Source organism: Macaca mulatta, chromosome 10, assembly GCF_049350105.2.
Source record: "Macaca mulatta isolate MMU2019108-1 chromosome 10, T2T-MMU8v2.0, whole genome shotgun sequence".
NCBI classification, from domain to species: Eukaryota; Metazoa; Chordata; class Mammalia; order Primates; family Cercopithecidae; genus Macaca; species Macaca mulatta.
The window spans coordinates 98,624,809-98,651,409 of record NC_133415.1 but is presented as its reverse complement, the minus strand read 5'-3'; the positions used below and the strand labels follow the sequence as shown (position 1 = coordinate 98,651,409).

General features: G+C 50.9%; 2 protein-coding genes across 9 annotated transcripts; one reads left to right on the top strand and one right to left on the bottom strand.

Moving 5' to 3' along the window:
• The first annotated feature begins 110 nt into the window (after positions 1-110).
• On the top strand, positions 111-17,972 carry ACOT8 (acyl-CoA thioesterase 8). Of its 3 annotated transcripts, none has more exon segments than NM_001266088.1 (6): positions 111-324; positions 2,239-2,372; positions 9,681-9,906; positions 15,247-15,404; positions 15,933-16,127; positions 17,682-17,972. In NM_001266088.1, coding segments are annotated over 6 exon segments (960 nt in total). In that variant the 5' UTR covers positions 111-196; the 3' UTR covers positions 17,801-17,972.
• On the bottom strand, positions 13,665-26,601 carry SNX21 (sorting nexin family member 21). 6 transcript variants are annotated; one of them, XM_015148926.3, is made up of 5 exons: positions 26,012-26,156; positions 25,479-25,752; positions 24,830-24,987; positions 19,155-19,165; positions 16,361-18,973 (listed from the first exon to the last, which is right to left on the bottom strand). In XM_015148926.3, the coding sequence occupies exons 1-5, from the start codon at positions 26,030-26,032 to the stop codon at positions 18,955-18,957; spliced, it is 483 nt and encodes a 160-aa protein (XP_015004412.1). In that variant the 5' UTR covers positions 26,033-26,156; the 3' UTR covers positions 16,361-18,954. The 6 variants fall into 6 exon arrangements, with proteins under 6 accessions (XP_077808003.1, XP_015004412.1, XP_077808002.1 ...); XM_077951877.1 differs by lacking the exons at positions 16,361-18,973; positions 19,155-19,165 and adding an exon at positions 13,665-13,818; XM_077951876.1 differs by lacking the exons at positions 19,155-19,165; positions 26,012-26,156 and adding an exon at positions 26,467-26,601.

Here is a 26,601-nt window from a genome sequence, read left to right as displayed (position 1 = left end):
CCAATTGCTAGAGAAAAAGGGCTACAGCCACCAGCGGACTGACAGGAGTCTTGACCAATCATAACCTAGGTTCCGCCTTCCCGGGGTCCGCAGGAGACTTCCGGTTACTAGGGCAATCTACCGGAAGCGTCAGGTTCAGTGTATGTTTCCGCGTCTTCCGCGGAGCGGGTGTTCAGGGCCGGCATCCTTGAGCTAGATGTCGTCCCCGCAGGCCCCAGAAGATGGGCAGGGCTGTGGCGACCGCGGCGATCCCCCTAGGGACCTCCGTAGCGTCTTGGTCACGACCGTGCTCAACCTCGAGCCGCTGGACGAGGATCTCTTCAGGTAGCCGGCAGCTCCTGCCCAGCATCCCCTTCTTTAGGGCAGAAACTCTTGATCTTGACTGCCGCCCCCCGGGGCCCCTGGCTCCGGAACTAGGATGGCTCTGCGTAGGATGCACCCTCTGTCACAATTAGGAGAGAACGCACCCCCGACAGAGCTGTCCTCGCTGCTCTGGCTTCCTCCCTTCCTCTCCTTGCCGCGAGGTCTGCGCAGCCCCATCTCTAGGTAGTCCTGGAGATCTGAGCAAATATAGTGGTGACCTGAGAGACCCTGCTCGGCAGCCTGCCCTAAGCCTTCACAGGGGAGCTAGCACAGAGAGGGCAGTGATTTGCCCAAGGGCACACAGCTGATGGATCAACGTTAAAACAGACCCCGCAGCTCCTTGCGTCTTCAGTATCCTTTTCTTCTCACAATATCCCGCCCCCAGTACCATTTGGTGGGTCTGGTATCTCATTACTTATCCTAAGGCCTAAGCATGTTTGTTTCCTTCCCAGCATTGCTGAAGTTCTTGACTGCAGCGAGGGTTTCTTTCTTTGAGACAGGAGTCTTGCTCTGTTGCCCAGGCTGGAGTGCAGTGGTGTGATTTCGGCTCAGTGCAGCCTCCGCCTCCCGGGTTCAAGCATTTCTCCTGCCTCAGCCTCCTGATTAGCTGGGATTACAGGCGCGCCACGGCCCAGCTAATTTTTTAATTTATTTTAGTAGAGACGGGGGTTTCACCATGTTGGCCAGGCTGGTCTCGAACTTCTGGCCTTGTGATCGGCCCATCTCTGCCAAAGTGCTGGGATTACAGGCGTGAGCCACCGCCTCCAGCCCCTGCAGCAAGGCTTCTCCTGGCTTTACTGGAAGTTATCCTACTTTGAGCTCCCTTTCTTCCACTTAAGGAATTATAAATAACTTCTTGGAGGGCTATTTGATTTTTGTTTTTGAAGACAAGATCTGGCCCTGTTGTCCAGGCTGGAGTGCAGTGGCACGAACATGGCTCACTGCAGCCTCGACCTCCCGGGCCCAAGTGACCCTTCTGCCTCAGCCTCCCGTTTAGCTGGGACCACAAGCACTCGCCACCACATCCAACTAACCTTTTTATTTTTAGTACACATGAGGCCCCACTTTGGAGCCCATGCTGGTTTTGAACTCATGGGCTCAGGCGATCCTCCCACCTCAGCTTCCCAGAGTGCTGGCAGCTTCCCAGAGTGCTGGGATTGATTACAGGCGAGAGCCACCTGCCAGGTCATGGAGGGCTATTCGTAACTCATTGTTACAGAAAATGCCAAACAGCTGGGACGTGGGAGGCTAGAGACTTAATTATTCAGCTTCCAATGGGCCTACATTCTGGGCAAGCATTTTCATCTCTGGGGCCAAGCTGCAGTTTTCTCATCTGTACACTGAAGGAGTTAGACTTGATGTCTGAGGGCTCTTGTTGTTTATTCATTTATATATTTATTTAATTTTATTTTTTGAGATGGAGTCTTGCTCTGTCGCCCAGGCTGGAGTGCAGTGGTGCGATCTTGGCTCACCTCAACCTCTGCTTCCTGGGTTCAAGTGATTCTCCTGCCTCAGCCTTCTGAGTAGCTGGGATTACAGGTGCATGCCACCACGTCCAGCTAATTTTTGTATTTTTAGTAGAGACGGAGTTTCACCATGTTGGCCAGGCTGCTCTTGAACTCCTAATCTCAAAGGATCCACCTGCCTCAGCCTCGCAAAGTGCTGGGATTACAGGCGTAAGCCACTGCGCCTGGCCCAGAAGATTTTTATGCATAAGGATATTTGCCTGGGGAAAGGACCTATGGCTTTTACCATATTCTCAAAAGGATCTTAAACCCCAATAAGGTGAAGAGATCATGCACTAGAGTCTCAGCGAGGGTAGTAGAATTTGGCCCAGTTCCCAAGTCTTTCCCTCTTTCCCCCGTCTCCCTACAGAGGAAGGCATTACTGGGTACCGGCCAAGAGGCTGTTTGGCGGTCAGATCGTGGGCCAGGCACTGGTGGCTGCAGCCAAGTCTGTGAGTGAAGACGTCCACGTGCACTCCCTGCACTGCTACTTTGTTCGGGCAGGTAAACCCCCCACTTCCTGCCCCAACCCAGCCCTGGTAGCCCAGCAGCCATTCTGGCCTTGAGGGCTGAGGTCAAAAGGGAAGAGAGGGAGACTGGAAGACAAGGGGGAGGGATGGCGGACACAGCCACCCTAAGTGTCTAGGCTGGAACAAGGTCTGGGGCTAACAATGAGCCTTGGACCTCACACTTGCTGGGACTCACTGGGTACCTGATGTCTGGCTGATAATGACACAAGACTTTGTTGCTTAACTGCTCCTTGTGGGCCTTTTGTTCTTCCATTCTTAACATAGCTCCTGGTGCCAAGCGCTGTGCTAGGTTCTCAGCGTGCTGTAACCTCTGCTAGAGGTGCGGAGGTAGGGCAGCTTGGGTTGGAGAAGAGAGCACCAGCCTGAGAATCAAGGGATCTAAGGCTTCTTTTGTCAACTGAGCATCGGGTCAATAAAAACAAACCAAAGATGTAGGGCCTAGCTTCAGCTTTGTCCATAATTTACCATGCGGCCTTGTGAGGTTAGCTCCCCGCCCTACAGCTTGGTGTACTTCAGCTGTAAAATGGAGAAGGGTAGGACCAGGGGTATTTTAGTGGAATGATCTCTACAGCTTCTTATAGCTCTGGGGTCAAATAAAGTCACTTAAAAGCTATGTGTGGTGGCTCATGCCTATAATCCCCGCACTTTGGGTGCCATTGTGAAGGATTGTTGGAACCCAGGGGTTTAAGACCAGCTGGGGCAACAAATCGAGACCTTGTCTCTACAGAAAAATAAATAAAAGGAAAATAAAAGCAAAACCTCTGCTAAAAAACAAAAACAAAAACAACCTGTTTTCTCTCCTTCCCTCTTACCCCTAGAGCAGATGCCCCCATGTGTTCTGTGTAGATCCTCAGCTGAGAAGTTTGTGGACCTTTACAGTATGTGATTTGTATTAAGAAAACAGTGGGGTTCCCCCTTCATTTTATAAATATGAAAATTATCCCTGTAATGGTAAATACACTTTTTCATACTGTCCCGTGTCCCTTACTCCTTATCCCTGAGGTATATTGATTGGCCCCCCTCTTCTCGGCCCCCAGTCACTGCTATAAAGTATTTGAATACTAACCTTGGGCTCAGCCAGGTTCTTATCTTTATGCTAGTTGGGAGTAAATATGTGCTTTGTTTCTTTAATTTGGTTGTAAGTACCAGCCTTTTGATATTGTAATCCTTCCAGCCTAGTGAAATACCTGGCTGTTTTGTTTTGTGGAGGTGGGGGCATTACTTGAACTCTGACTCTTCATCCTGTGATGGAAGAATGCTATGAGTCTTTGCCAGTAAAGTATCTAGTGCAGGGCTTGGCATAATCTAGTTTTCCATAAATATTAGTTTTTGATGATTAACTTGTGGGAATAATTAAAATTTGTATAATACAGAGCATAATTGTGTGCATTATCTTGTTTAGTCTTCATAAGTAAACATGGGTGGCAGGCATTCCTGCCATCATTCTTACCTAAAGAAACTGGGACCCGAAGAGGTTTGGAACCAGCTCCCACAGTGCCCAAGGAGGCAGAGCCAGGATGTGAACCTGGTTTATGTGTCTTCGAGTGCCAAACTCTTTCCTGATTCTTTGCTTCTCTCTTAAACTCTTGGGCGATAATTCTAAACAATGGGAGAGCTGCCAGGGTACCCATCCCAGGTTCTGGGGAAAAGATCCTCTTTCTTGGAAATTCTCCATCTAGGAGCAGCGTGAAATGAGCCGTGTCCAGGCTACCATTTCAAAATTAATAATAATTTGGCCGGGCGTGGTGGCTCATGCCTGTAATCCTAGCACTTTGGGAGGCCGAGGCGGGTGGATCACCTGAGCTCAGGAGTTCGAGACCACCCTGAGCAAAACGGTGAAACCCAGTCTCTACTAAAATACAAAAAATTAGCCAGACATGGCGGCATGCGCCTGTAGTCCCAGCCACTCTGGAGGCTAAAGTAGGAGAATTGCTTGAACTCAGGAGGCGGAGGTTGCAGTAAGCTGAGATCACGCTACTGCACTGCAGCCTGGGCGACAGAGTGAGACCTGTCTCCATCAAAATAATAATAATTATTATTATTTGTGCCCCTGCCTGTGTCTTGAAAGACTGCAAGATAGCTAAAATAATTGGTAGCTATTCTGGGATTATTAAAAGTCAAAGGACATCAGGCCAGTAGTAACAGGGGATTTGGGAGAAACGATCATGTCAAAATTTGGCTAAGCCATACTGTTGCAGTTTCATACGTTTAGTTCCGAGCTTCCTGGCTGCAAGGCAAAAAGGGGAGCGCTTTTATCTGTGATGCGACTCTGCCAGCTATATTGGACATTAAAACCAATGCTGGTTTTTTTTTTTTTTTTTTTTGAGACGGAGTCTCGCTCTGTCGCCCAGGCTGGAGTGCAGTGGCGCAATCTCGGCTCACTGCAAGCTCCGTCTCCCGGGTTCACGCCATTCTCCGGCCTCAGCCTCCCGAGTAGCTGGGACTACAGGCGCCCGCCACTGCGCCCGGCTAATTTTTTTCTATTTTTAGTAGAGACGGGGTTTCACCATGGTCTCGATCTCCTGACCTTGTGATCCGCCCGCCTCGGCCTTCCAAAGTGCTGGGATTACAGGCGTGAGCCACCGCGCCCGGCCAACCAATGCTGTTTTTTGGCTGGGCATGGTGGCTTACACCTGTAATCCCAGGACTTTGGGAGGCCAAGGTGGGCGGATCACCTGAGGTCAAGAGTTCGAGACCAGCCTGGCCAATGTGGTGAAACCCCATCTCTACTAAAAAAAAAAAAAAAACAAAAACACAAAAACAAAAATTAGCCGGGCGTGGTGGCGCACACCTGTAATCCCAGCTACTTGGGAGGCTGAGTCAGGAGAATCGCTTGAACCCGGGAGGTAGAGGTTGCAGTGAGCTGAGATCGTGCCACTGTACTGCAGCCTGGGTGACAGAGCAAGACTCCATTAAAAAAAAAAAATTAGGCCGGGCGCGGTGGCTCAAGCCTGTAATCCCAGCACTTTGGGAGGCCGAGACGGGCGGATCACGAGGCCAGGAGATCGAGAGACGATCCCGGCTAACACGGTGAAACCCCGTCTCTACTAAAAAATACAAAAAAAAAACTAGCCGGGCGAGGTGGCGGGCGCCTGTAGTCCCAGCTACTCGGGAGGCTGAGGCAGGAGAATGGCGTAAACCTGGGAGGCGGAGCTTGCAGTGAGCTGAGATCCGGCCACTGCACTCCAGCCTGGGTGACAGAGCAAGACTCCGTCTCAAAAAAAAAAAAAAAATTAGCCAAGCATGGTGGCCCGAGCCTGTGATCCCGGCTACTCGGAAGGCTAAGGCAAGGAGAATCGCTTGAACCTTGGGGGTGGAGGTTGCAGCGAGCCAAGACTGCGCCACTGCACTCCCACCTGGGCGACAGATTGAGACTCCATCTCAAAAAAAGAAAAAAAGATGTTTCAATTACATTTTTAAATAAAAGATGTTATGGGGGAGGGGGAGGGTTGGTCCTTGGCCATTTATCATATCAGTTATTTTTCTAAAAACGTTAATTTTTAATGTTAATTAGTTGGGTTTTTGTTTTGTTTTTAGTTTTTCTCTACAGAGGTAAATTTAGAGCTTAAAGAATTCTGAACAAGATCAGCAAACATTCTAGAAGGGCCAGATAGTAAACATTTTAGGTTTTGCCAGTGAAAGCAACTATAGACAATATGTAAACAAATGAGCATGACTTTATTACAAAAAAATTGTATTTTAAGGCAACAGTTTCCTCATCGGTACAATGGGGGTAAGAGTGGCTCTACATGGTTATTGTGAGACCAACGTGAGGAAACATACTCTCCTGTCCCATGCTGTCTGGCACCCTGCATCACTCCATAATCTTTAACTCCCTTCAGTAAGCCTCGGGGCCTACCTGCTGTGTTCCAATAACAATTTTCAAGAATAGGGCTGGAACTCATTCACACTGAAAGGCAGACCAGAGAACTGAAGGTTCTGTGATCCTCCTCAGGAATCTGTACTTTAGCTTACCTGCAGACCAAGGATTGGATTCGAGGTTTTTTTGTTTTTTCTCCCCAAGTTTGGTGATAGGGAGGGGAGACTGCCTTCCCAGTGTCTGAAAGCAGACTGCACAATTAGCTCTCTCTGGTGTCTGGACTCTTGGTAAGCCCTCCTCAAACGCCTTTAACCTTGAGGAGCTCCTACTCTGATAGAAGCGCTGCTGGTGGCAGTGCCTGATAACAGACACCTGAGCAGGCCAGTTGGCTTCAGACAGTGATGTTTATTGCTGTTGATTAAGCCCTGGGGCCCGGTTGATTCCCCATTTGCATCAGAGTGAAGGAAGCAACACTTCTCTAGACCTGCTTCTTTCATCTGATGGTTGAAAGTCATCCCCAAGATGTCTCATGGCCCAGATGTCAGGGTTCCCCAAGGCCGGCCTGACTCAGACAAAGTGAGAACTTCAGGGAAACCAGGGAAGTTCTCTTCCTCTCCAAATCTTCCCTCACCTGCTTGTTGTTGGCTGCCTTATCCCTGGCCAGTGCCTTCTACTCTGGTGGTGGTGCTCTTGTTTTTTTTTTTTTTTTGAGACGGAGTCTCGCTCTGTCGCCCAGGCTGGATCTCAGCTCACTGCAAGCTCTGCCTCCCAAGTGGCTGGGACTACAGGCGCCCGCCACCTCGCCCCTCGCCCGGCTAGTTTTTTGTATTTTTTAGTAGAGACGGGGTTTCACCCTGTTAGCCAGGATGGTCTCGATCTCCTGACCTCGTGATCCGCCCATCTCGGCCTCCCAAAGTGCTGGGATTACAGGCTTGAGCCACCGCGCGCGGCCGCTCCTGTTTTTGAGACAAGGTCTTGCTCTGTCACCCAGGCTGGAGCACAGTGACGCAGTCATGGCTCACTGCAGCCTTGATCTCCTGGCCTCAACTGATCCTTCTGCCTCAGCCTCTTGATTGGCTGGGACCATAGGCACATGCCACCATGTCCAGCTAATTTTTATTTTTTATTTTTTGTAGACACAGGGTCTCCCTGTGTTGCCCAGGCTCTTCCACTCTGCTTTGGAGCAGAGACACCTGACAGTGAAGGACCAAATGGCTTCCGTATACATCAGGGGTGAAGTGACTGACACTGACCTTGCCTGGGAGAGACTGAATATACAAACAAACAGTGGCTAGACCATGTAGAAAAACAGAACTCTGATGCACAATAGCAGCAACCAGCACAGGAAGCCAGTCTACTGTCCACAAGTCAGACTTGTAGGAAGTCGGACCACTATCTTTACCAACCAGTCCAGCAAGCCAAATAATGACCAGTGTAGCAATTGGCCCCCAAAGCCAGGACTTGATTAATAACTGATAGCTACCCTAATTTTTGCCCCTGCTTCCAACTTAGGACCAACCAGAGAAAGCCAAATATGTACCCCTAACCAATCACATAGGATGTCCGACTTTTTTTTTGAGACAGAGTTTCACTCTTGTTGCCCAGGCTAGAGTGTAATGGCGCAATTTTGGCTCCCTGCAGCCGCCACCTCCCAGGTTCAAGCAGTTCTGCTACAGCCTCCACCTCCCACCTTCAAGCAATTCTCCTGCCGCAGCCTCCCGAGTAGCTGGGATTACAGGCGTGTGCCACCACGCCTGGCTAATTTTTTGTATTTTTAGTAGAGACAGGGTTTTGCCATGTTGGCCAGGCTGGTCTTGAACTCCTGGCCTCAGAAGATCTGCCTGCCTCAGCCTCCCAAAGTGTTGGGATTACAGGCGTGAGCCACCGTGCCCAGCCAGATGTCGTGCTTCTAGTTAGCCCACCAACAGCTTCCCCATGCCAAAAGCCTGCAATCAGAGCCTCCGTGAAGCCTTTTTTTCCATTACAGAGCGTTCCCATTCCTTTTCCTGCCCCTAAGTCTCTGCCAAAAGCAAGTGATGGTGGTTGACTTCCTGCTATAACAAGCTCTGATTGGCTGGGCGCAGTGGCTCATACCTATAATCCCAGCACTTTGGGAGGCTGAGGTGGGTGGATCAGTTGAGGTCAGGGGTTCGAGACCAGCCTGGGCAACATAGTGAAACCCCCATCTCTACTAAAAATACAAAAATTAGTTGGGTGTGGTGGCACACGCCTGTAGTCCCAGCTACTTAGGAGGCTGAGGCATGAGCATGGCTTGAACCTGGGAGGCAGAGGTTGTAGTGAGCCCAGATGACGACTATACTTCAGCCTGGGTGACCCAGCGAGACTGCCTCTTAAAAAAAAAAAAATTAGCTGGGTGTGGTGGTGCACCCCTGTAGTCCCAGCCACTCAGGAGGCTGAGGCACGAGAATCACTTGAACCTGAGAGGTGGAGGTTGCAGTGAGCCGAGATCATGCCACTGCACTCCAGCCTGGGTAACAGAGCAAGACTGCATCTCAAAAAAAAAAAAAAAAAAAAGAACAAGCTCTGAATAAATAGCCTTTGTTTGTTCTCAAAAAAGAAAACAACAACAGAATAAACAGTAAACAGGCTGGAGACTAGATTTACTGCTCCCTGATCTAGAATAATTGTTTGGGACTGATGACAAGATCCCAGGTACAGATGGAGCAAGATAGAAGGAAGAAGTTTTTTGTTTTTTGTTTTTTGTTTTTTTTGAGACAGAGTCTTGCTCTGTCGCCCAGGCTGGAGTGCAGTGGCCGGATCTCAGCTCACTGCAAGCTCCACCTCCCGGGTTTACACCATTCTCCTGCCTCAGCCTCCCGAGTACCTGGGACTACAGGCGCCCGCTACCTCGCCCGGCTAGTTTTTTGTATTTTTTAGTAGAGACGGGGTTTCACCGTGTCAGCCAGGATGGTCTCGATCTTCTGACCTCATGATCCGCCCGTCTCGGCCTCCCAAAGTGCTGGGATTACAGGCTTGAGCCACCACGCCCGGCTGGAAGGAGTGTTAATTTTATTTAACAAACACATATAGAGCCCTCACTATGTGCCAGATATTATGCTAAACACTTTACAACTATGGACTCATTTCATTAAAATCCTGTAAGCGATGAGCACCGTGATGATCCCCAGTTTGCAAATGAGCACACTGCTCAGAGAAGTGAAGGGTCACACAGCTGGTGAGTGGTAGAGCCAGGATTTGAATGCAAGGAATCTGTCAATGTCTCTGCAGTTTGTGCTGTTAAAGAAAAGCTCCACCTGCACAGGGAGCAGCCCGATGACAGGGCCTGGTGGTCTCTCTGTATCCCTAGTGCCTGGACCTTAGCAGACCTCAGTGGGTAGTTACCGAGATGAAATGGAATGGAAGATGAGTAATAGAGTGCCTGTCAGGTGTTGTCATGATGACAGGGCCTGTGGACCCACTGTGCCCTTGTGCCCACTGCAGGGGACCCAAACGTGCCAGTACTGTACCAAGTGGAGCGGACACGAACAGGGTCGAGCTTCTCGGTGCGCTCTGTGAAGGCCGTGCAACATGGGAAGCCCATCTTCATCTGCCAGGCCTCCTTCCAGCAGGCCCAGCCCAGCCCCATGCAGCACCAGTTCTCCATGCCCACTGTGCCACCACCAGAAGAGCTGCTTGACTGTGAGACCCTCATTGACCAGTATTTAAGGTGAGAAACCTGGAGGCTCCATGGCAGACTTTTCAAAATGCAGCTCCTATCTATTTGTGGGTCATGGAATCCTTCAGTGGGTCTTGACCAGCATTTAAAAAATACAGATTAGAAAAGAAGATACTGGGGCCGGGCGTGGTGGCTCACGCCTATAATCCCAGCACTTTGGGAGGCCAAGGCGGGTGGATCACAAGGTCAGGAGATCAAGACCATCCTGGCTAACAAGGTGAAACCCCGTCTCTACTAAAAAGACAAAAATTAGCCAGGCATGGTGGTGGGTGCCTGTAGTCCCAGGTACTCGGGAGGCTGAGGCAGGAGAATGGCGTGAACCCTTGAGGTGGAGCTTGCAGTGAGCTGAGATTGCACTACTGTACTCCAGCCTGGGCAACAGAACGAGACTCCGTCTCAAATAAAAAAAAAAAAAAAAAAAAGGCCGGGCGCGGTGGCTCAAGCCTGTAGTCCCAGCACTTTGGGAGGCCAAGGTGGGCAGATCACGAGGTCAGGAGATCGAGACCATCCTGGCTAACACGGTGAAACCCCGTCTCTACTAAAAAAAACAAAAAAACTAGCCGGGCGAGGTGGCAGGCGCCTGTAGTCCCAGCTACTCGGGAGGCTGAGGCAGGAGAATGGTGTAAACCCGGGAGGTGGAGCTTGCAGTGAGCCGAGATCCGGCCACTGCACTCCAGCCTGGGCGACAGAGCGAGACTCCATCTCAAAAAAAAAAAAGGAAAAGAAGATATTGGAGTGAATAATATGTATGTATTTAGGGCAAGAATCCTTTTGTGAAACTTGAGGTTTAGTTGTGTGCGTTCCTGGTGTGTGTCTGTATTGGGCCATGGTATAAAATGAAGGGCTTGGCCAGGTGCGGTGGTGCATACCTATAATCCCAGCACTTTTGGAGGCCAAGGCAGGAGGATTGCTCGAGACCAGGAGTTGGACACTAGCCTGGCCAACAGCAAGACTCCATCTCTAATTTAAAAATAAAGCTGGGGCTGGGTGTAGGGGCTCACACTTATAACAACACTTTGGGAAGCCCAAGCAGGAGGATCACTTGAGCCCAGGAGTTCAAGACTAGCCTGGGCAACATGGTGAAACCCTGTCTCTACAAAAAATACAAAAATTATCCGGGCGTGGGGGCACGCGTCTGTAGTCCCAGCTACTCAGGAGGCTGAGGATCGCTTGAGCTTGGGAGGTGGAGACTGCAGTGAGCCGAGATCATGTTATTGCACTCCAGCCTGGGCAATAAGAGCAAGATTCTGTCTCAAGAAAAAATATATATATACACACATACACGCACACATACACATATACATATACATACATATATACACATATACACACATATATACATATACACATATATATACACATATACACATATATACATATATACACACACACACGTATACACACATATATACATATACACAAATATATATACATATATACACACATACATATAGTTGTTTTGTTGTTGTTTATATGTTTGTTGGTTTTTGAGACGGAGTCTTGCTCTTGTTGCCCAGGCTGGAGTGCAGTGACACCATCTTGGCTCACTGCAGCCTCTGCCTCCCAGGCTCAAGCGATTCTCCCGCCTCAGCCTCCCAAGTAGCTGGGATTACAGGTACCTGCTACCACACCCGGCTAAGTTTGTATCTTTTTTTTTTTTTTTTTTTTTTGAGACGGAGTCTCGCTCTGCTGCGCAGGCTGGAGTGCAGTGGCGCATCTCAGCTCACTGCAAGCTCCGCCTCCTGGGTTCACGCCATTCTCTTGCCTCAGCCTCCCGAGTAGCTGGGACTACAGGCACCTGCCACCATGCCTGGCTAATTTTTTTTTTTTTTTGTATTTTTAGTAGAGACGGGGTTTCACCATGTTAGCCAGGATGGAATTTTATATTTTTAGTAGAGATGGCGTTTCACCATGTTGGCCAGGCTGGTCTCGAACTCTTGATCTCAGGTGATCCACCCACCTTGGCCTCCCAAAGTGCTGGGATTATAGGCATGAGCCATAATTTCCCCATACCCGGAAAAAAAGTATATATATATACTGAAATACTTCTGTAACCACTTGGTAAATACCACCTCCCCAGTCCCCTAAGTGATTCCCTCTTTTCCCTCAGGCCCCTGGTCCAGCAGCTTAGGACTAAATGTGCACCAGGAGTGAGTGTCCTCTAGAGAGCTGCAGAGCTATGGCCTGTGTTTGATTGGTCACTGCCTTTTGCCTTAGTGCATATCTTTTTTGTTTGTTTGTTTGTTTGTGTTGAGACAGTCTCACTCTGTTGCCTAGACTGGAGGGCAGTGGCGTGATCTCGGCTCACTGCAACCTCTGCCTCCCAGGTTCAAGCGATATTCATGCGTCAGCCCCCCAGGTAGCTGTGGTTACAGGTACACACCACCATGCCTGCCTAATTTTTGTATTTTTTTAGTAGAGACCAGGTTTCGCTATGTTGACCAGGCTGGTCTCAAACTCCTGACCTCAAGTGATACACCTGCCTTGGCCTCCCAAAGTGCTGGGATTACAGGCGTCAGCCACCTGCATGTTTTATGTATATGAAACGTATATACAAAAATACAAATATGTATTTTCCCCTAACCATTAGACCACCAGGGAGCATGTTAGATATTTTGAATACCTGGTAAAATATATTTGTTTGGATCATACCTAATAACGTTTGAAAAATGCTGGTGCAGGGGAAAGAGCTCTGGGTCTGGCCAGACACAGGACAGACACATGGATTCTAGCCAGGACTGTGCCTCTGTTAATGCTCACCTGCTGTGGGACAGTGCTCAACTCCCCAGTGCCCTAGTTTCGTCTAAAAAATGGGAATGCTTGGCTGGGCGCAGTGGCTCGCGCCTGTAATCCCAGCACTTTGGGAGGCTGAGCCGGGCAGATCACGAGGTCAGGAGATTGAGACCATCCTGGCTAACACAGTGAAACCCCATCTCTACTAAAAAATACAAAAAATTAGCCGGGCGAGGTGCTGGGCGCTTGTAGTCCCAGCTACTCGGGAGGCTGAGACAGGAGAATGGCGTGAACCCGGGAGGTGGAGCTTGCGGTGAGCTGAGATCGAGCCACTGCACTCCAGCTTGGGCAACAGAGTGAGACTCCATTTCAAAAAAAAAAAAAGGAAATGCTCATTTCTGCCCTACTTCTTAGCTATATCATAAGGAGATAGTGTCTCTGTCTCATGCTAGATACTGGGGAGGCAGCAGAGTATGATGGGATGGATGTGGGTTTGGGAACCTGAAAGTCCTGGATTCAATCCTAGATTTTGCCCCTACTAGCTGTGTGAGTTTGGACAAGTTGCTTTCCCACTCTGAGCCAGTACTCTCAATTATAAAATGGTGCTAATCATATTCCTACCTTATAAGGTTGCTGTGAGGATTAAATGAAATAAAAGAGATAAGGCACGTAGTGTGCTAGTACTAACTAGCACAATGGCAGTGAATTGTAGTTATATCACTGTTAACAGAAAAAACACAGGGCCTGGTGTGTGGTTGCAACTCGACACATGTTTGCTGAAATGAGAGGAAGACATTGTTAAAGGACCTTGAATTTAGATCTGTACTGTTCAGTAAGGTAGTCTGTAGCCACTTGTGGCTATATTACATTAATTAAAATTAAATAGGGCCGGGCACAGTGGTTCATGCCTGCAATCCCAGCACTTTGGGAGGCCAAGGCGGGTGGGTTGCCCAAGGTCAGGAGTTCGAGACCAGCCTGGCCAACATGGTGAAACCCCATCTCTATTAAAAATACACACACACAAATTAGCCAGGCGTGGTTGCGCACGCCTGTAATCCCAGCTACTCAGGAGGCTGAGGCAGGAGAATCGCTTGGACCCAGGAGGCAGAGGTTGCAGTGAGCAAGATCGAGTCACTGCATTCCTGACTAGGCAACAGAGCGAGATTCCATCTAAAAAAAAAAACAAAAAAACAAAGTCAATAGAATGAACAGTTCTGTTCCTTAGTTGCATTAGTCACATTTCAGGTGCTCCATAGTCACATGTGGCTAGTGGCTACCATAGTGTTCAGTGCAGAGAGGCATTCCGTCATCATAGAAGGTTCTGTCGGACAGCACTTCAGAGGACAGGGGTGAAAATGGCAGTACCTTTGTAGACCACTGTGGGTGGTTGTCACTGTATTGAAGGGAATTCCTTGGAGTGGGCTCCTCCCCTTGGGGGGACACAATGTTCCCTACTGTCTAGGGTTTCATAACTCATAACTCAGGCCAAGTCAGGCAGAGTGTTTCTTGAGTGTTTAAAATAATGAAGTGGCTGGGCACAGCGGCTCACTCCTGTAATCCCAGCACTTTGAGAGGCTGAGGTAGGAGGATCACTTAAGTCCAGGATTTTGAGACCAGCCTGGGCAATGTAAGGAGACCTCATCTCTATGAAAAAAGGAAAAATAATCCCAGCACTTTGGGAGGCTGAAGCGGGCAGATCATGAGGTCAGGAGTTCGAGACCACCCTGGCCAACACAGTGAAACCCGTCTTTACTAAAAATACAAAAATTAGCTGGGCGTGGTGGCAGGCGCCTGTAATCCCAGCTACTCGGGAGGCTGAGGCAGGAGAATCGCTTGAACCTGGGAGGCGGAAGTTGCAGTGAGCTGAGATTGCACTGCCTTACTCAAGCCTGGGCGACAAAACTAGACTCTATCTCAAAAAAGAGAAAAAATAAAAATATTAGCTAGGCATAGTGGCGTACACCTCTAGTCCCAGCTACTTGGGAGGCCAAGGCGAGAGGATGGCTTGAGCCTGGGAGTTGGAGACGGCAGTGAGCTGATGGCGCCACTGTACTCCAGCCTGGGTGAGAAGACAACCCTGTCTCTAAAAAAACAGAAAATCATCGTACTGTGGACCCAGATTGCCTAAGTCCAAATCCTGTCTCTCCAGTTTTTAAGCAAGCTACTTGGACTCTGTGCTTATTTCACTGATGAAACGGGGGTAATAGTACCTATCTCACAGGGTTGTTGTGAGGAATACTATCGTATGTACAATGCTTAGAACAGGGCATATTATCGGGTATGCCTTATTACTATGATGTGTTGGTTAGATATACGTGATCTTGACTTCAGTGTTGGTTATGAGGTAGGTTACTATCATTATCCACACTTTGCAGATGGGAAAATAGACTCAGAGAGATTACTAATTAGCACAAGACCACATGGCTCATAAGTGGCAAAGAAGGGATTCAAACACTGCACTATCTTGCCTGGCACGAGGGGAGGGGAGCTTTGGGGATATCTTCCCTGTGGAAGAATGAGGGGAGTCAGAAGAGGCAATGCAGATGTGACTTCCTCTCTTCCTGGGTCTCACCCCATCCCTCTCCCCTTTACTTTCAGGGACCCTAACCTCCAAAAGAGGTACCCAGTGGCGCTCAACCGAATTGCTGCTCAGGAGGTCCCCATTGAGATCAAACCAATAAACCCATCCCCCCTGAGCCAGCTGCAGAGAATGGAGCCCAAACAGATGTTCTGGGTGCGAGCCCGGGGCTATATTGGTAAGATGACCCCAGGGATGGGAGGAAACCACTCTCCAAGGGGTGTACCACTCATTTGCTGTGTGACCTTGGGCACATGAGTTCCCTTCTCTGGGCCTGTTTCCTTATCTGCATGACGGGGAAGTTGGCTTAGCTTCTCACCTGGGGCCTCTCAGCCCTTTGCATGGGGAGAATGTGGAGGTGACTATAATCCCAACACAAGGCCTTTCTGAGGAAGGCAAGGCACCTCACTGGGGTTGTTGTCCAGCTTTGCTGCTAACCGTAAAGTGTCTTTGTGCAAATTGGAAGATGACACCCCTTTTGGGGCCTAGTGTGGGAGACTTGGGTGAATTTCAGTCCCTGCTCACCCCTGCCCTCCCCATATCACCATCTCACTTATCCCCCGTCACACATACACACTGTAGGCCAAGTGCTCTTGTGCAGCAACCAGTCTGCACACCCATGCACGGGAGTCCCTTTTTCCCTACCTCCCTGCAGGTCCTGAGCTGGAAAGCCCAGGAGCCCAGGGCTGATGGGGACCTGTTGCAGGCGAGGGTGACATGAAGATGCACTGCTGCGTGGCCGCCTATATCTCCGACTATGCCTTCTTGGGCACTGCAGTGCTGCCTCACCAGTGGCAGCACAAGGTGCACTTCATGGTCTCATTGGACCATTCCATGTGGTTCCACACCCCCTTCCGAGCTGACCACTGGATGCTCTATGAGTGCGAGAGCCCCTGGGCTGGTGAGTGTGGGGCCGTGTGGGACAAGGGCACTGACCTTGGGTGGCAGATGCTGACTTCCCCTGACTTCCTGTGTGGCACTGCACAGGTCACTTCCTTTCCTTCCCTCCTAGGCTTTCGCATCTTCATCTTCAAAATGAGAGGGTGAGGCTGGGACACCTGCTCTGCTCTAAATTGCTAGAATGTGCTGGGAATGTGATTCACCTTCTCCCAGGGACCCAGTTCTAGTCCCAGAACCAGTTCAGATTCTTTTTATTACAATAGGCAAATCGTGTCTTCCGTCTGAGCCTGTTTCCTCATCTAAACAAAGAGGGTTACATTACAGCAATGGTATCCAAACCCGGCAGCCCATCAGACTGCCATTTGGGGACGCCTTTTCAAAATAGATTCTGATTCCACCCTCAAGATTCTGACTCAGTAGGTCTTGGATAAGGTCCAGGAAACTGTATGTTTAAGTTCTCTAAGTGACTCTGATTAACCTGATTGGGGTTGGAGCATTCAGTGGTCCCTAAGGGCCTCACGGCTTGGACATTCCTTGCAGGGGAGATAGAGAAACAAGACTCATTCATCAATGTCTAGCTTCAGAACCCTGACCTCCTTTCCAAGGGAGTACATTTCAAATGAAGAAAGGCTTTGCTCGATAAACCAAGGGAAAAACTTAAGGACTCGTTATACTCAGATAAGGGGTACTCTCACGTACCAATAGCATCCCAATCCAAGATTGATAACCTTGAAGTGAGGATGTGGGTTCAGATTTGGCCTCATGATGGAACCAAATTCCTGACCCTCTCTGGATTTCAGTCCTGGTCTGGAAAACTGCACAACACATAACTGCTTCCTTTGGCTACTGTGAGAACTGAGTGAGCTCTGCTATGTGTAAGGGAAACCAGCCATCATCCTCATAAACATCAGACTCAGGCCCAAAGCCAGCAAGGGAGCAAGAATCTCCAGGTGGGGAGGGAAGAGGCCAGACCTCGTGGCTTTAATTCCTCTGCTGAGCCCCTTCTTCCCCTTGGTGGTGGTAGTGGGGATATTTTTCAGGAATCACCACTTGGAGGATCTGGCTTGATTTATTATACAGGGAGCCAATAGGTTTCCTAACACGAGTGGCCAGAGGGATAGCAGTTCTGCTTGGCCAAGCAGTTGAAGGAGACTGTTCTGAGAGCTCCTCCCTCCGTGATCTTTTTGAGGAAGCGAGCAGAGGTGTGAAAGTGCTTTTAAACTATCAAGTGGGGTTCCTGTGGGAGGAGTTACCCCTCAATGATGGTCCATAATAAGATCAAGAAGGGGCATTTGGAGCAGCCATGACACTCAGCACACCCTTGTGTGGGGCAGCCCTGCCCTGGGCCAGACCCTTTTCAAGAAGTCCACTTGGAGGTCGGGCGTGGTGCTGTGCTAAGCCTGTAATCCCAGCTGCTCAGGAGGCTGAGGTGGGAGGATCCCTTGAACCCAGGAGCTTGAGACCAGCCTGGGCAACATAGACTCTGTTTCAGAAAAAAAGAAGTGCATTTGGCTGTTCTGAAGCAGGCCATCCTCACCTTTCACCTCACCCACAGGTGGCTCTCGGGGGCTGGTCCATGGGCGGCTGTGGCGTCAGGATGGAGTCCTAGCTGTGACCTGTGCCCAGGAGGGCGTGATCCGTGTGAAGCCCCAGGTCTCAGAGAGCAAGCTGTAGCCAGAGGTACCAGCTTGGCCTGGGGCTTCAAGAACCTCCCATCTATCCCCATTCCTGAGACAGCAGTTACAGTCCCTTTTGGCCCTCACATCCAATAAAGAGACTGATACCACTGGAGTGGCTGGCCTTTAATTCCCCTGGGCCAGACCTTGCCTTCATCCCTCAACTCCAGGACTCCAGGGCAGAGTCCCTGGCCTTCAGAGGAGGCCTCGCCAGCTTGGGGGCCCACCAACAAGGGAACATTGCCCCTGACCTGTGCCACAGCCCCTTGGCTGTTTATAAGCTGGAGAGGCTGTGTCAGACTTCTTCCCTGTACTATACCAGGGCAACCTCAGCCAAAGCTCATCCTGAGCCCAGCTCAACAGAAGTTTCCTTGATCTGCTTCACATTCTCTTTTGGAACTTCTAGGTGCTCCCAGCTATTCTGTCCTCATTGGGTCCTTCCCCTGCATTCTGGGGCAGCCTCTCTCCTCACAGTGGCCTTAAACCTAGGCAAGGGTTAGTCCAGCACCTCCTTGATGAGCAGTTCTTTGAGACTAGGGGGTGGCGTGGGGGTAAGGCCTGCCTCCTGCAGGGCTTGGAGCCGAGCCTCTGATTGACGTTTGTCCAGGCCCAGGCGCCAGGAGAGTCGAACATGGGCCTCCAGAAAGGGTGCCAGCAAAGGGTGGAGGCTCTTGTCCCCAAGCAGCTGCAGGGCCTTCTCACAGCATGCCCGGGCCTCCCCAGGGTCTTCCAGCTCCTGGTGGCACACGGCCAGCCCAGCCAGGGTCAGCAGGGGGCGGTCTGGGCCAGAGGGGGTGCCCAGCTGGGCTTGCAGCTGCCAGGCAGTGGCCCAGAGTGCCAGAGCCTCACGATAGAGGCCAGTACAGGTGAGGCTCTGTGCCCGCCGCAGCTCTGGCAGCACGAAGAAGTCCTGCAGGTCTGGGGCATGGCGCAGCTCAGGCACTGCCTGCAGGTGACCCAAAAACTGCTCAAAGGCCCGGCTACGGCGGGCAATGGTCTCTGCAGTAAAATTCCGGCGCAGCCGCTTACGGGGGAAGGAGATGGCAGCCATTGGGCCCCGGAATTGCCGCTGCAGGTTTCGGTGCAGCCGCTCAAAGTCCGAGTAACGGCGAGAGATCTGGGCTGGCTGGCAATCTGGCGGCCCTGGGCCTATCACGGCGAGGGTGTAGAGCTGCAGGGAGGGTGGGTGTCAGGGCAAATGCAAGTTGTCCATGGGCCCGTTCCCTCCCCATCCCTCCCCATCCCCCACACTCCCAGCTGTGCCTCCCCACCTCTTCCTTTCACCCCTGGGATAGCACCCAGGAGGGCGGGAGCTGCTGCCACAGTGGCGGGGAAGCCCAGTCCCATCTTACCTGAGGTTTGTCTGAAATGACCCAGGCCCAAGGCAGCAAGAAGAGAGAAAGACAGAGATGAGCTTCAGTGCCCGGGGCTGCTGCCCCTTTTTTTGTACTCCCTTCCCATAGAGCAGTTAGTTCTTCTGACAGCCCCCGCTGGAAAACCAGACAAGAGCTGAAACCCAGGCCAATCTCTTGGGTCTCCTTTAGGAACAGCACGGAGCTTGTTCCACTTTGGACACCTGGCCTCCACATCCCCGGTCAGAATTTTCCAAACTAGACCCAGAGGACAGGTCTGTAGATAGCCACAATTGCCATAACTGTGAAAAGTATACTGGCCTAGGACTCAAGTTCTAACCTAAGGTCAGCTACTCCTTCCCTGTGTGACCTCAGGCAAGGCCATCACCTCTGGGTCCACTTCTGTTTCTAGTGAAGGAAGTGCTCGGTGAAGTCAGTGTTTGTCCAAAAATGAGACATGTACAAGTATTGGTACCTGAGGTTTTTAGGTGGTGTGCACTAGAGTAAATATCACTGCATCAGAATCAGGAGGTGGTTCCCCTTTTAATTTTTTTTTTTTTTCCGACAGGGTCTCACTCCATTGGCCAGGTTGAAGTGCAGTGGTACAATTATAGCTTACTGCAGCTTCATCCTCCTGGGCTTAAGCATTCCTCCTGCCTCAGCCTCCCAAGTAGCTAGGACTATAGGCATGCACCACCACACCCAGCTATTTAAAAAATAATTTTTTTTTTTTTTGTAGAGATGGGGGGGGTCTCCCTATGTTGCCAGGGCTAGCCTTGAACTCCTGGCCTTGAGCAATCTTCCTACCTTGGCTTCCCAAAGTGCTGAGATTACAGGCATGAGCATCACACCCAGCCTAATTGTTTTTAATCTTTCTGACTACAAATTGAGAAGCTCTCAGTTTTGTTTTTTTTGTTTTTGTTTTTGTTTTCAGACGGAGTCTTGCTCTGTCGCCCAGGCTGGAGTGCTGGAGTGCAGTGGCGCACTCTCGGCTCAGTGCAAGCTACAGCCTCCTGGGTTCATGCCATTCTCCTGCCTCAGCCTCCTGAGTATCTGGGACTACAGGTGCCCACCACAATTTTTTGTATTTTTTGGTAACGACGGGGTTTCACTGTGTTAGCCAGGGGGGTTTCACTGTGTTAGCCAGGATGGTCTCGATCTCCTGACCTTGTTGTGATCCGCCCGCCTTGGCCTCCCAGAGTGTTGGGATTACAGGCGTGAGCCACCATGCCCGGCCAGCTCTCGGTTTGGTTTTTTAAAAAGTACTTCTTGGGCCAGTTGCAGTGGCTCACGCACACACCTATAATCTCAGCACTTTGGGAGGCCAAGGCAGGTGGATCACCTGAGGTCGAGAATTCGAGACCAGCCTGACCAACATGCAACAAAAATGCAAAATTAGCTGGGCGTGGTGGCACATGCCTGTAATCCCAGCTACTTGGGAGGCTGAGGCAGAAGAATCGCTTGAACCTGGGAGGCAGAGGTTGCGGTGAGCTGAGATCGCTCATGGCACTCCAGCCTGGGCAACAAGAGTGAAACTCTGCCTCAAAAAAAAAAAAAAAAAAAAAAAAAACCTACTTCTCTAACACTTCTCATCTCCATTTTTAGAAAAGAACCAGAAAGTGGATCTCAGGTCAGGGCCTTCTTTAGGCAACAGCATCTAGGCAAGATTTAATGATGTTTCATTTTCACTACTTATTACTTACTTACTTTATTTAGTCTCACCCTGTCACCCAGGCTGGCATGCAGTGGCACAATCTCTGCTCACTGCAACCTCTGCCTCCCGGGTTCAAGCAGTTCTCCTGCCTCAGTCACCCGAGTAGCTGGGATTATAGGCATGCACCACCACGCCTGGCTCATTTTTATATTTTTAGTAGAGACGGGGTTTCACCATGTTGGCCAGGCTGGTCTCAAACTCCTGACCTCAGGTGATCTGCCCACCTCAGCCTCCCAAAGTGCTGGGATTACAGGCGTGAACCACCGTGCCTGGCCCACTACTTTTATTTTTATGGCTAGCTTCTCTCTGTGGCAAGTGAGACTTTCCACATGCAGTAGTGCTATGAAGTTGTCTTTTAAACTTACTTAAAGGATGGGCACAGTGGCTCATACTTATAATACCAGTACTTTGGGAGGCTGAGGCAGGAGACTGCTTAAGGCCAGGAGTTCGAGACCAGCCTGGGCAACATGGCAAGACCCTGTCTCTACAAAACAAAAAAGAAAAGAAAAACAATTAGTTGGGTACTTGTGGTCCCAGCTACTCAGGTGGCTGAGGCAGTTGGATAATGTAAGCACAGGAATTCGAGGCTGCAGTGAGCTACGATCGTGCCACTGCACTCCAGCCTAGGCGACAGAGCAAGACTCCGTCTCAGTAAATAAATTTATTTTAAGAAAAAAAATAGGTTCGGCCGGGCACAGTGGCTCACACCTGTAATCCCAACACTTTGGGAGGCTGAAGCGGGCAGATCACTTGAGGTCAGGAGTTCAAGACCAGTCTGGCCAACAGTGAAACCCCATCTCTACTAAAAATGCAAAAGTTAGCCAGGCGTGGTGGTGGGCACCTGTAATCCCAGCTGCTCAGGAAGCTGAGGTGGAAGGATTGCTTGAACCTAGGAGGCGGAGGTTGCAGTGAGCTGAGATTGCACCACCGCACTCACGCCTGGGCAACAGAGCAAGACTCTGTCTCAAATAAAAAGAAAAAAAAATAGGTTCATTTAAAGAAAAATGTTAAGAAGAAAAGAGTACAAGTGGCACTTTTAGATAGGACAAGAACCAGGGAGGTACTGGAATGACTGAGGTTTGGAAAACACTGAGCAAGATGACCACTAAGCTCCCCGCCTCCCAGGTCTGAGAACCTGAATATGGATTAACCGATAATTCCAAGCCAGCGGGTTTAAAAGGAGAGTTAACAAGTGTTAGATTTTAAAGGCACCCTAACAGCAAATCCAGATCTTTCTCTCACATTTGTTCTGTGGAACTGACAACGCTGTAGCCACTCCTGGTCAGTTAGGTTTGCCTACTCTGTCCTCTTGAAGATTCACAGTGTACATTAATATTAGGGATTAAAAAGTTTAACAATAGGCTGGGCGTGGTGGCTCAAGCCTGTAATCCCAGCACTTTGGGAGGCTGAGACGGGTGGATCACAATGTCAGGAGATCGAGACCATCCTGGCTAACACGGTGAAACCCCGTCTCTACTAAAAAAATACAAAAAACTAGCCAGGTGAGGTGACGGGCGCCTGTAGTCCCAGCTACTCGGGAGGCTGAGGCAGGAGAATGGCGTAAACCCAGAAGGCGGAGCTTGCAGTGAGCTGGGATCTGGCCACTGCATTCCAGCCTGGGCGACAGAGTGAGACTCCGTCTCAAAAAAAAAAAAAAGTTTAACAATAAAGACACTTACTGTATTCTCATTTAACTGCATTCTCAGAACATATTGCCTGCAAAACCTTTATTTAGAAACAGCTATTAACATTCCAGGGAACCAGTTTTCTGCAGGACACACTTTAGGACACCAGTTTTCTTCAGGACACACTGGTCTATATAATAAGCCTTTATGTTCATCTAGTTTACATTTTGTATCCATTATCTCATTGATCCTTGTAACGTGCAGCCAGATGGTGATAATGATCTTGGTTCCATTACCCAAGCACTTACCCTGTGCCTCCTGCTGTACCAAGCACTCTTTACATCTATGATTTCATTTAATCATCACAACAGCACTGCAGGGAAGGTGTCCTTATCTCTGACAGCTGAGGAAGCAGGCTCAAAGAGGGGGCAAAGGGCTCAAAGACGTGCCCTAAGTCACACAGGTGGAAAACAGCCCAGCTGGGATTTAAACCCAGGTTGATCTGACTCCAAAGCCTGTGCCCTTCACCCCCCCAAGTTAAGTGGGGAATTAGAGTCCCCATCTTACAGAGGAGGTGCCTTGCTTCTCCAGACACAGGCCAGGGCATACTTGGCCATCCTGCTCTATCTTGTCATCCCTTCCCATCCAGGTACCCACAGTCACCCCCATTCCTCTCAGCCTCTGAGCTGTTCCTTGGTGTCCCCTTCCTGTGTATGAACCCTTGTCCACCCCAGAGTTCTGAGACCTTTGCCACTTCAGACTTCATCACTGGCCACACGTGGTGGTGCATACCTGTAGTCCTAGCTACTTGGGAGGCTGAGGTGGGAGGATCGCTTAATTGAGCCCAGGTGGAGGTTGCAGTGAGTTATGACTGCACCACTGCACTCCAGCCTGAGTGACAGAACGAGACTCTGTCTTAAAAAAAATTTTAGGCCGGGCGTGGTGGCTCAAGCCTGTAATCTCAGCACTTTGGGAGGCCGAGACAGGTGCATCACGAGGTCAGGAGATCAAGACCATCCTGGCTAACATGGTGAAACCCCGTCTCTACTAAAAAAAATGCAAAAACTAGCCGAGCGAGGTGGCGGGCGCCTGTAGTCCCAGCTACTCGGGAGGCTGAGGCCGGAAAATGGCGTGAACCCGGGAGGCGGAGCTTGCAGTGAGCTGAGATCTGGCCACTGCACTCCAGCCTGGGCGACAGAGCGAGACTCTGTCTCAAAAAAAAAAAAATTTTTTTTTAAAGACTCAATAATTGAAGTTGGTCCCTGCTGAAATTGGAGTAGTCACCCCATGGGTGTGGCTCTTGCTTACTAACAGCAACAGAAAAGGGTGGAGAGGCCCAGATGTGGGACTGGGCTCCAGGCCCCCTCCTGCTGAGTCAGAGGTGGAGAAGGGTGGTGAAGAGGAGGAGAGTGAGAGATGGAGAGCTGCCACTGACAGGAGTGGCCAGCTCAGTCGCCTTTCAGGCCTGGCCTGAAAAGGGACTGGAGCAGAAGTTGCTGCGGGCATTAAAGGAGCAGACCTCATTCTCCAAGTCAGTCTCTCAACAGCAAGGAAAACAGCAAGGGACTCCAAGGTCCTCCCCAACACTGCTCTTCATCCTAACCTCCACCAACTCCCTAAGTCTAGCCCTTAGGACAAGACTATTCTGTACAGGGTCGGGTGCTTGAGAACTGATTCACCTGTGTGTTATAAGGACACAGCAGGCCCCAGATGACAAACATTTGCAACCCAAAGTTAAATAATAATGACATTGCTACCATTTCATTGAGCACTTCATAATGCCAGGCACACTGCTAAGGGCTTTCTGTCCACTGTCTCATTTAACTCCCGCTGTAATCCTCTGAATTTTCCCCATTGCTATAGTGAGGAAACGGAACATGACCAAGATTAAACAACTCACCCAGAGTCAAACAACTGGAAATAAGTGGAAGTCAAGGTTGGTCTGGATTGAAAGCCTATTTCCTTAACCACCAGCTCATGCAACTTGGATCTCAAGTTTGACCCAGATAACATCTGTCTCTCCCTATCTCACATCTTGCTACAATTTGCAAAAACCTTATGGGCTGGGTAGGGAAGTGCACACACCAGTTCTCTCAGTCTCAAAACCAGGATAAGAGGAAGGTCCTTAATCCCCACGTCACTCAGTCTCAAGGAAACTAAGTCATTTGTGTGAGGATTTGCTCAAGTTACATCCCCTTTCTGACCTCAGTTTCCCCATTTGTAAACGAGGTAGCCATTTATAACTGCATAGACCCCTCAGGAAGTTGGGGTCTTCCCTACTTGCTCGTAGCAATACTTCTAGACTCACAGCCCAGGGGTTCTGGACCCTCACTCACCACGTACTTGGAGGGCGGGTCCTTGACAACGTTAGCGCTGGTCACTTCGAAGAGCAGCCGCTGGGGTGTCAGGGTGTTCCGGGACTTCTTCCAGAAATCCTGCAGCTGCCGCGCCAGGAGCTGACTGCCCCGCTGCCCATCAGGTTGGGGGCTCCGTTCTGCAGACACATGACCAGTCGTATCAATGGGCCTAGGGCCAGGGTCGACATCAATCACTGCCGTGGCCTCACTCATCCTCCTAATGTGAGGCAGGATTTACCCCCATTTTACAGAAATGGAAACTGAGTGGCAGAGAGGCACCGAGAAGCCAAACACCGTGCCTGGCAGACAGTAGGGGCTAAATTAATAGCTCCACCCTCAAAATATCGCTAATACATCATTTCCATTCGGATCCCAGGCCCTGTACATTTAATGCCCGCAGCCAATTCTGAGATGAGAGTGAGTTCTCCCACTTGACACAAGGGAAAACTTGGCTCAGAGGGGGGTTAAGACTCTCTCAAGGTCACATAACCAAGAGGTGGCCCAGGCTCTTTAAGAAGTGTGGGAGTTTCAGCTGGATCAACTCAGCGCCCTGGATGCTCTGGGAACGCAGCAGGGATGGAGGCCTAATCCAGCCCCAGGGTTCCCGCCTCCGTCCTCCTGCACTCGCCTGCGTCTTCTCCTGACGTCCCATCCCCGAGGGGCAGCGGGTCAGGGCCAGCCTCCGCGTCGTCCTCGTCCTCGTCCTCGTCGTCCTCGTCGTCCTCGGCGCTGGTGAAGCTGAGGGTGCCGCTGAGTCGGGAGGACAGGCCCTCGGCGTCGTCGTCCTCCAGCTCTGAGCTCTCCGGAAACTGCTCGGCCTCTGGGGTGGCCGCCGCCTCCCCGGGGCCGTCGCCTGCCAAGGCGTGCCGCAGCCGGTGCAGGAGCCGGGAGGCCATGGCACCCTGGGGGGAGCGCGCGACGCTGTGTCCCAGGTCCGGGAGGAGGAGGACCCCAGCCTGGCTCAGGAGGAGGAGGGGCGGGGCCCAACCGGAGAGGGAGGGGCGCGCGGAGGCCCTACCCCCTGGCAGTCCGAGGTCCTGCGAACCAGGGGACCCAGCTCGCGTCGCTTTCCCCGCAACCCACTTAGCCTAGGACCGCGTTCCTGCCCGGAGGGGCTCGGGACCCTCCCAACGTCTCTTGCGCCGCCTCGTGCGCCTCTACCTCCTGCGCCCCACGGTGCATTCAGGGGCGTGCCGCGCCCCAAGGGTCGGGGTGCAGCCCCCCGCAGCCCATGCAGGCCGGCCGGGCTCTGCAGGGCTCCGCTGGGCTCAGGCCGCTCCGAGCGCCGCTCGGGCCGCTTCCTGCTGCCGCCCCGCCTCCTGCCCCGCCCGCTCGCCCGAGCCGCCGGAGAATCCCGGGCCCTTGGCTCTAGGAGGGACTTGGGAAGCCTAGGTCGGCCTGAGGGAGTCCCAGGCCTGCCGCAAAATCATTCCAGTCCGGCCAGGCGCATACCCTCCTGGAATCCTCCCACCCCACCCACGTCATCTCCAATCTGCCCCACTAATTTCCACCCAACGCTCTTTAACTTCACAAAGTAATTATGCGATATTAGGGAGGCCATGTCTCCCGAAAGAAAACGAAGGCCAGGAGATGTGTGATTTGGGTTGGAATCTGACCTCGCTGAGCCTAGATTTTCTCGTATGTAAAACAGGAACAGTACTGCTAAAACTAATTTTGCAGCTCTTGTAAGAATCCTCGTTCAGGTGGCGGGCGCCTGTAGTCCCAGCTACTCGGGAGGCTGAGGTAGGAGA

Bases quoted from the DNA above. Each gene is read 5' to 3' on its own strand.
- ACOT8 (XM_015148852.3), top strand. From the start codon at position 197: ATGTCGTCCCCGCAGGCCCCAGAAGATGGGCAGGGCTGTGGCGACCGC. The intron at 2,373-9,680 runs GTAAACCCCCCA...TGCCCACTGCAG, and splicing joins CTGCTACTTTGTTCGGGCAG to GGGACCCAAACGTGCCAGTA. The intron at 9,907-15,246 runs GTGAGAAACCTG...CTTTACTTTCAG, and splicing joins CTCATTGACCAGTATTTAAG to GGACCCTAACCTCCAAAAGA.
- SNX21 (XM_001106730.5), bottom strand. From the start codon at position 26,032: ATGCACCGTGGGGCGCAGGAG. The intron at 25,753-26,011 runs GTAGAGGCGCAC...CGCTCCCCCCAG, and splicing joins TGCACCGTGGGGCGCAGGAG to GGTGCCATGGCCTCCCGGCT. The intron at 18,974-24,829 runs GTGAGTGAGGGT...CCCTCCCTGCAG, and splicing joins ACCCGCCCTCCAAGTACGTG to CTCTACACCCTCGCCGTGAT.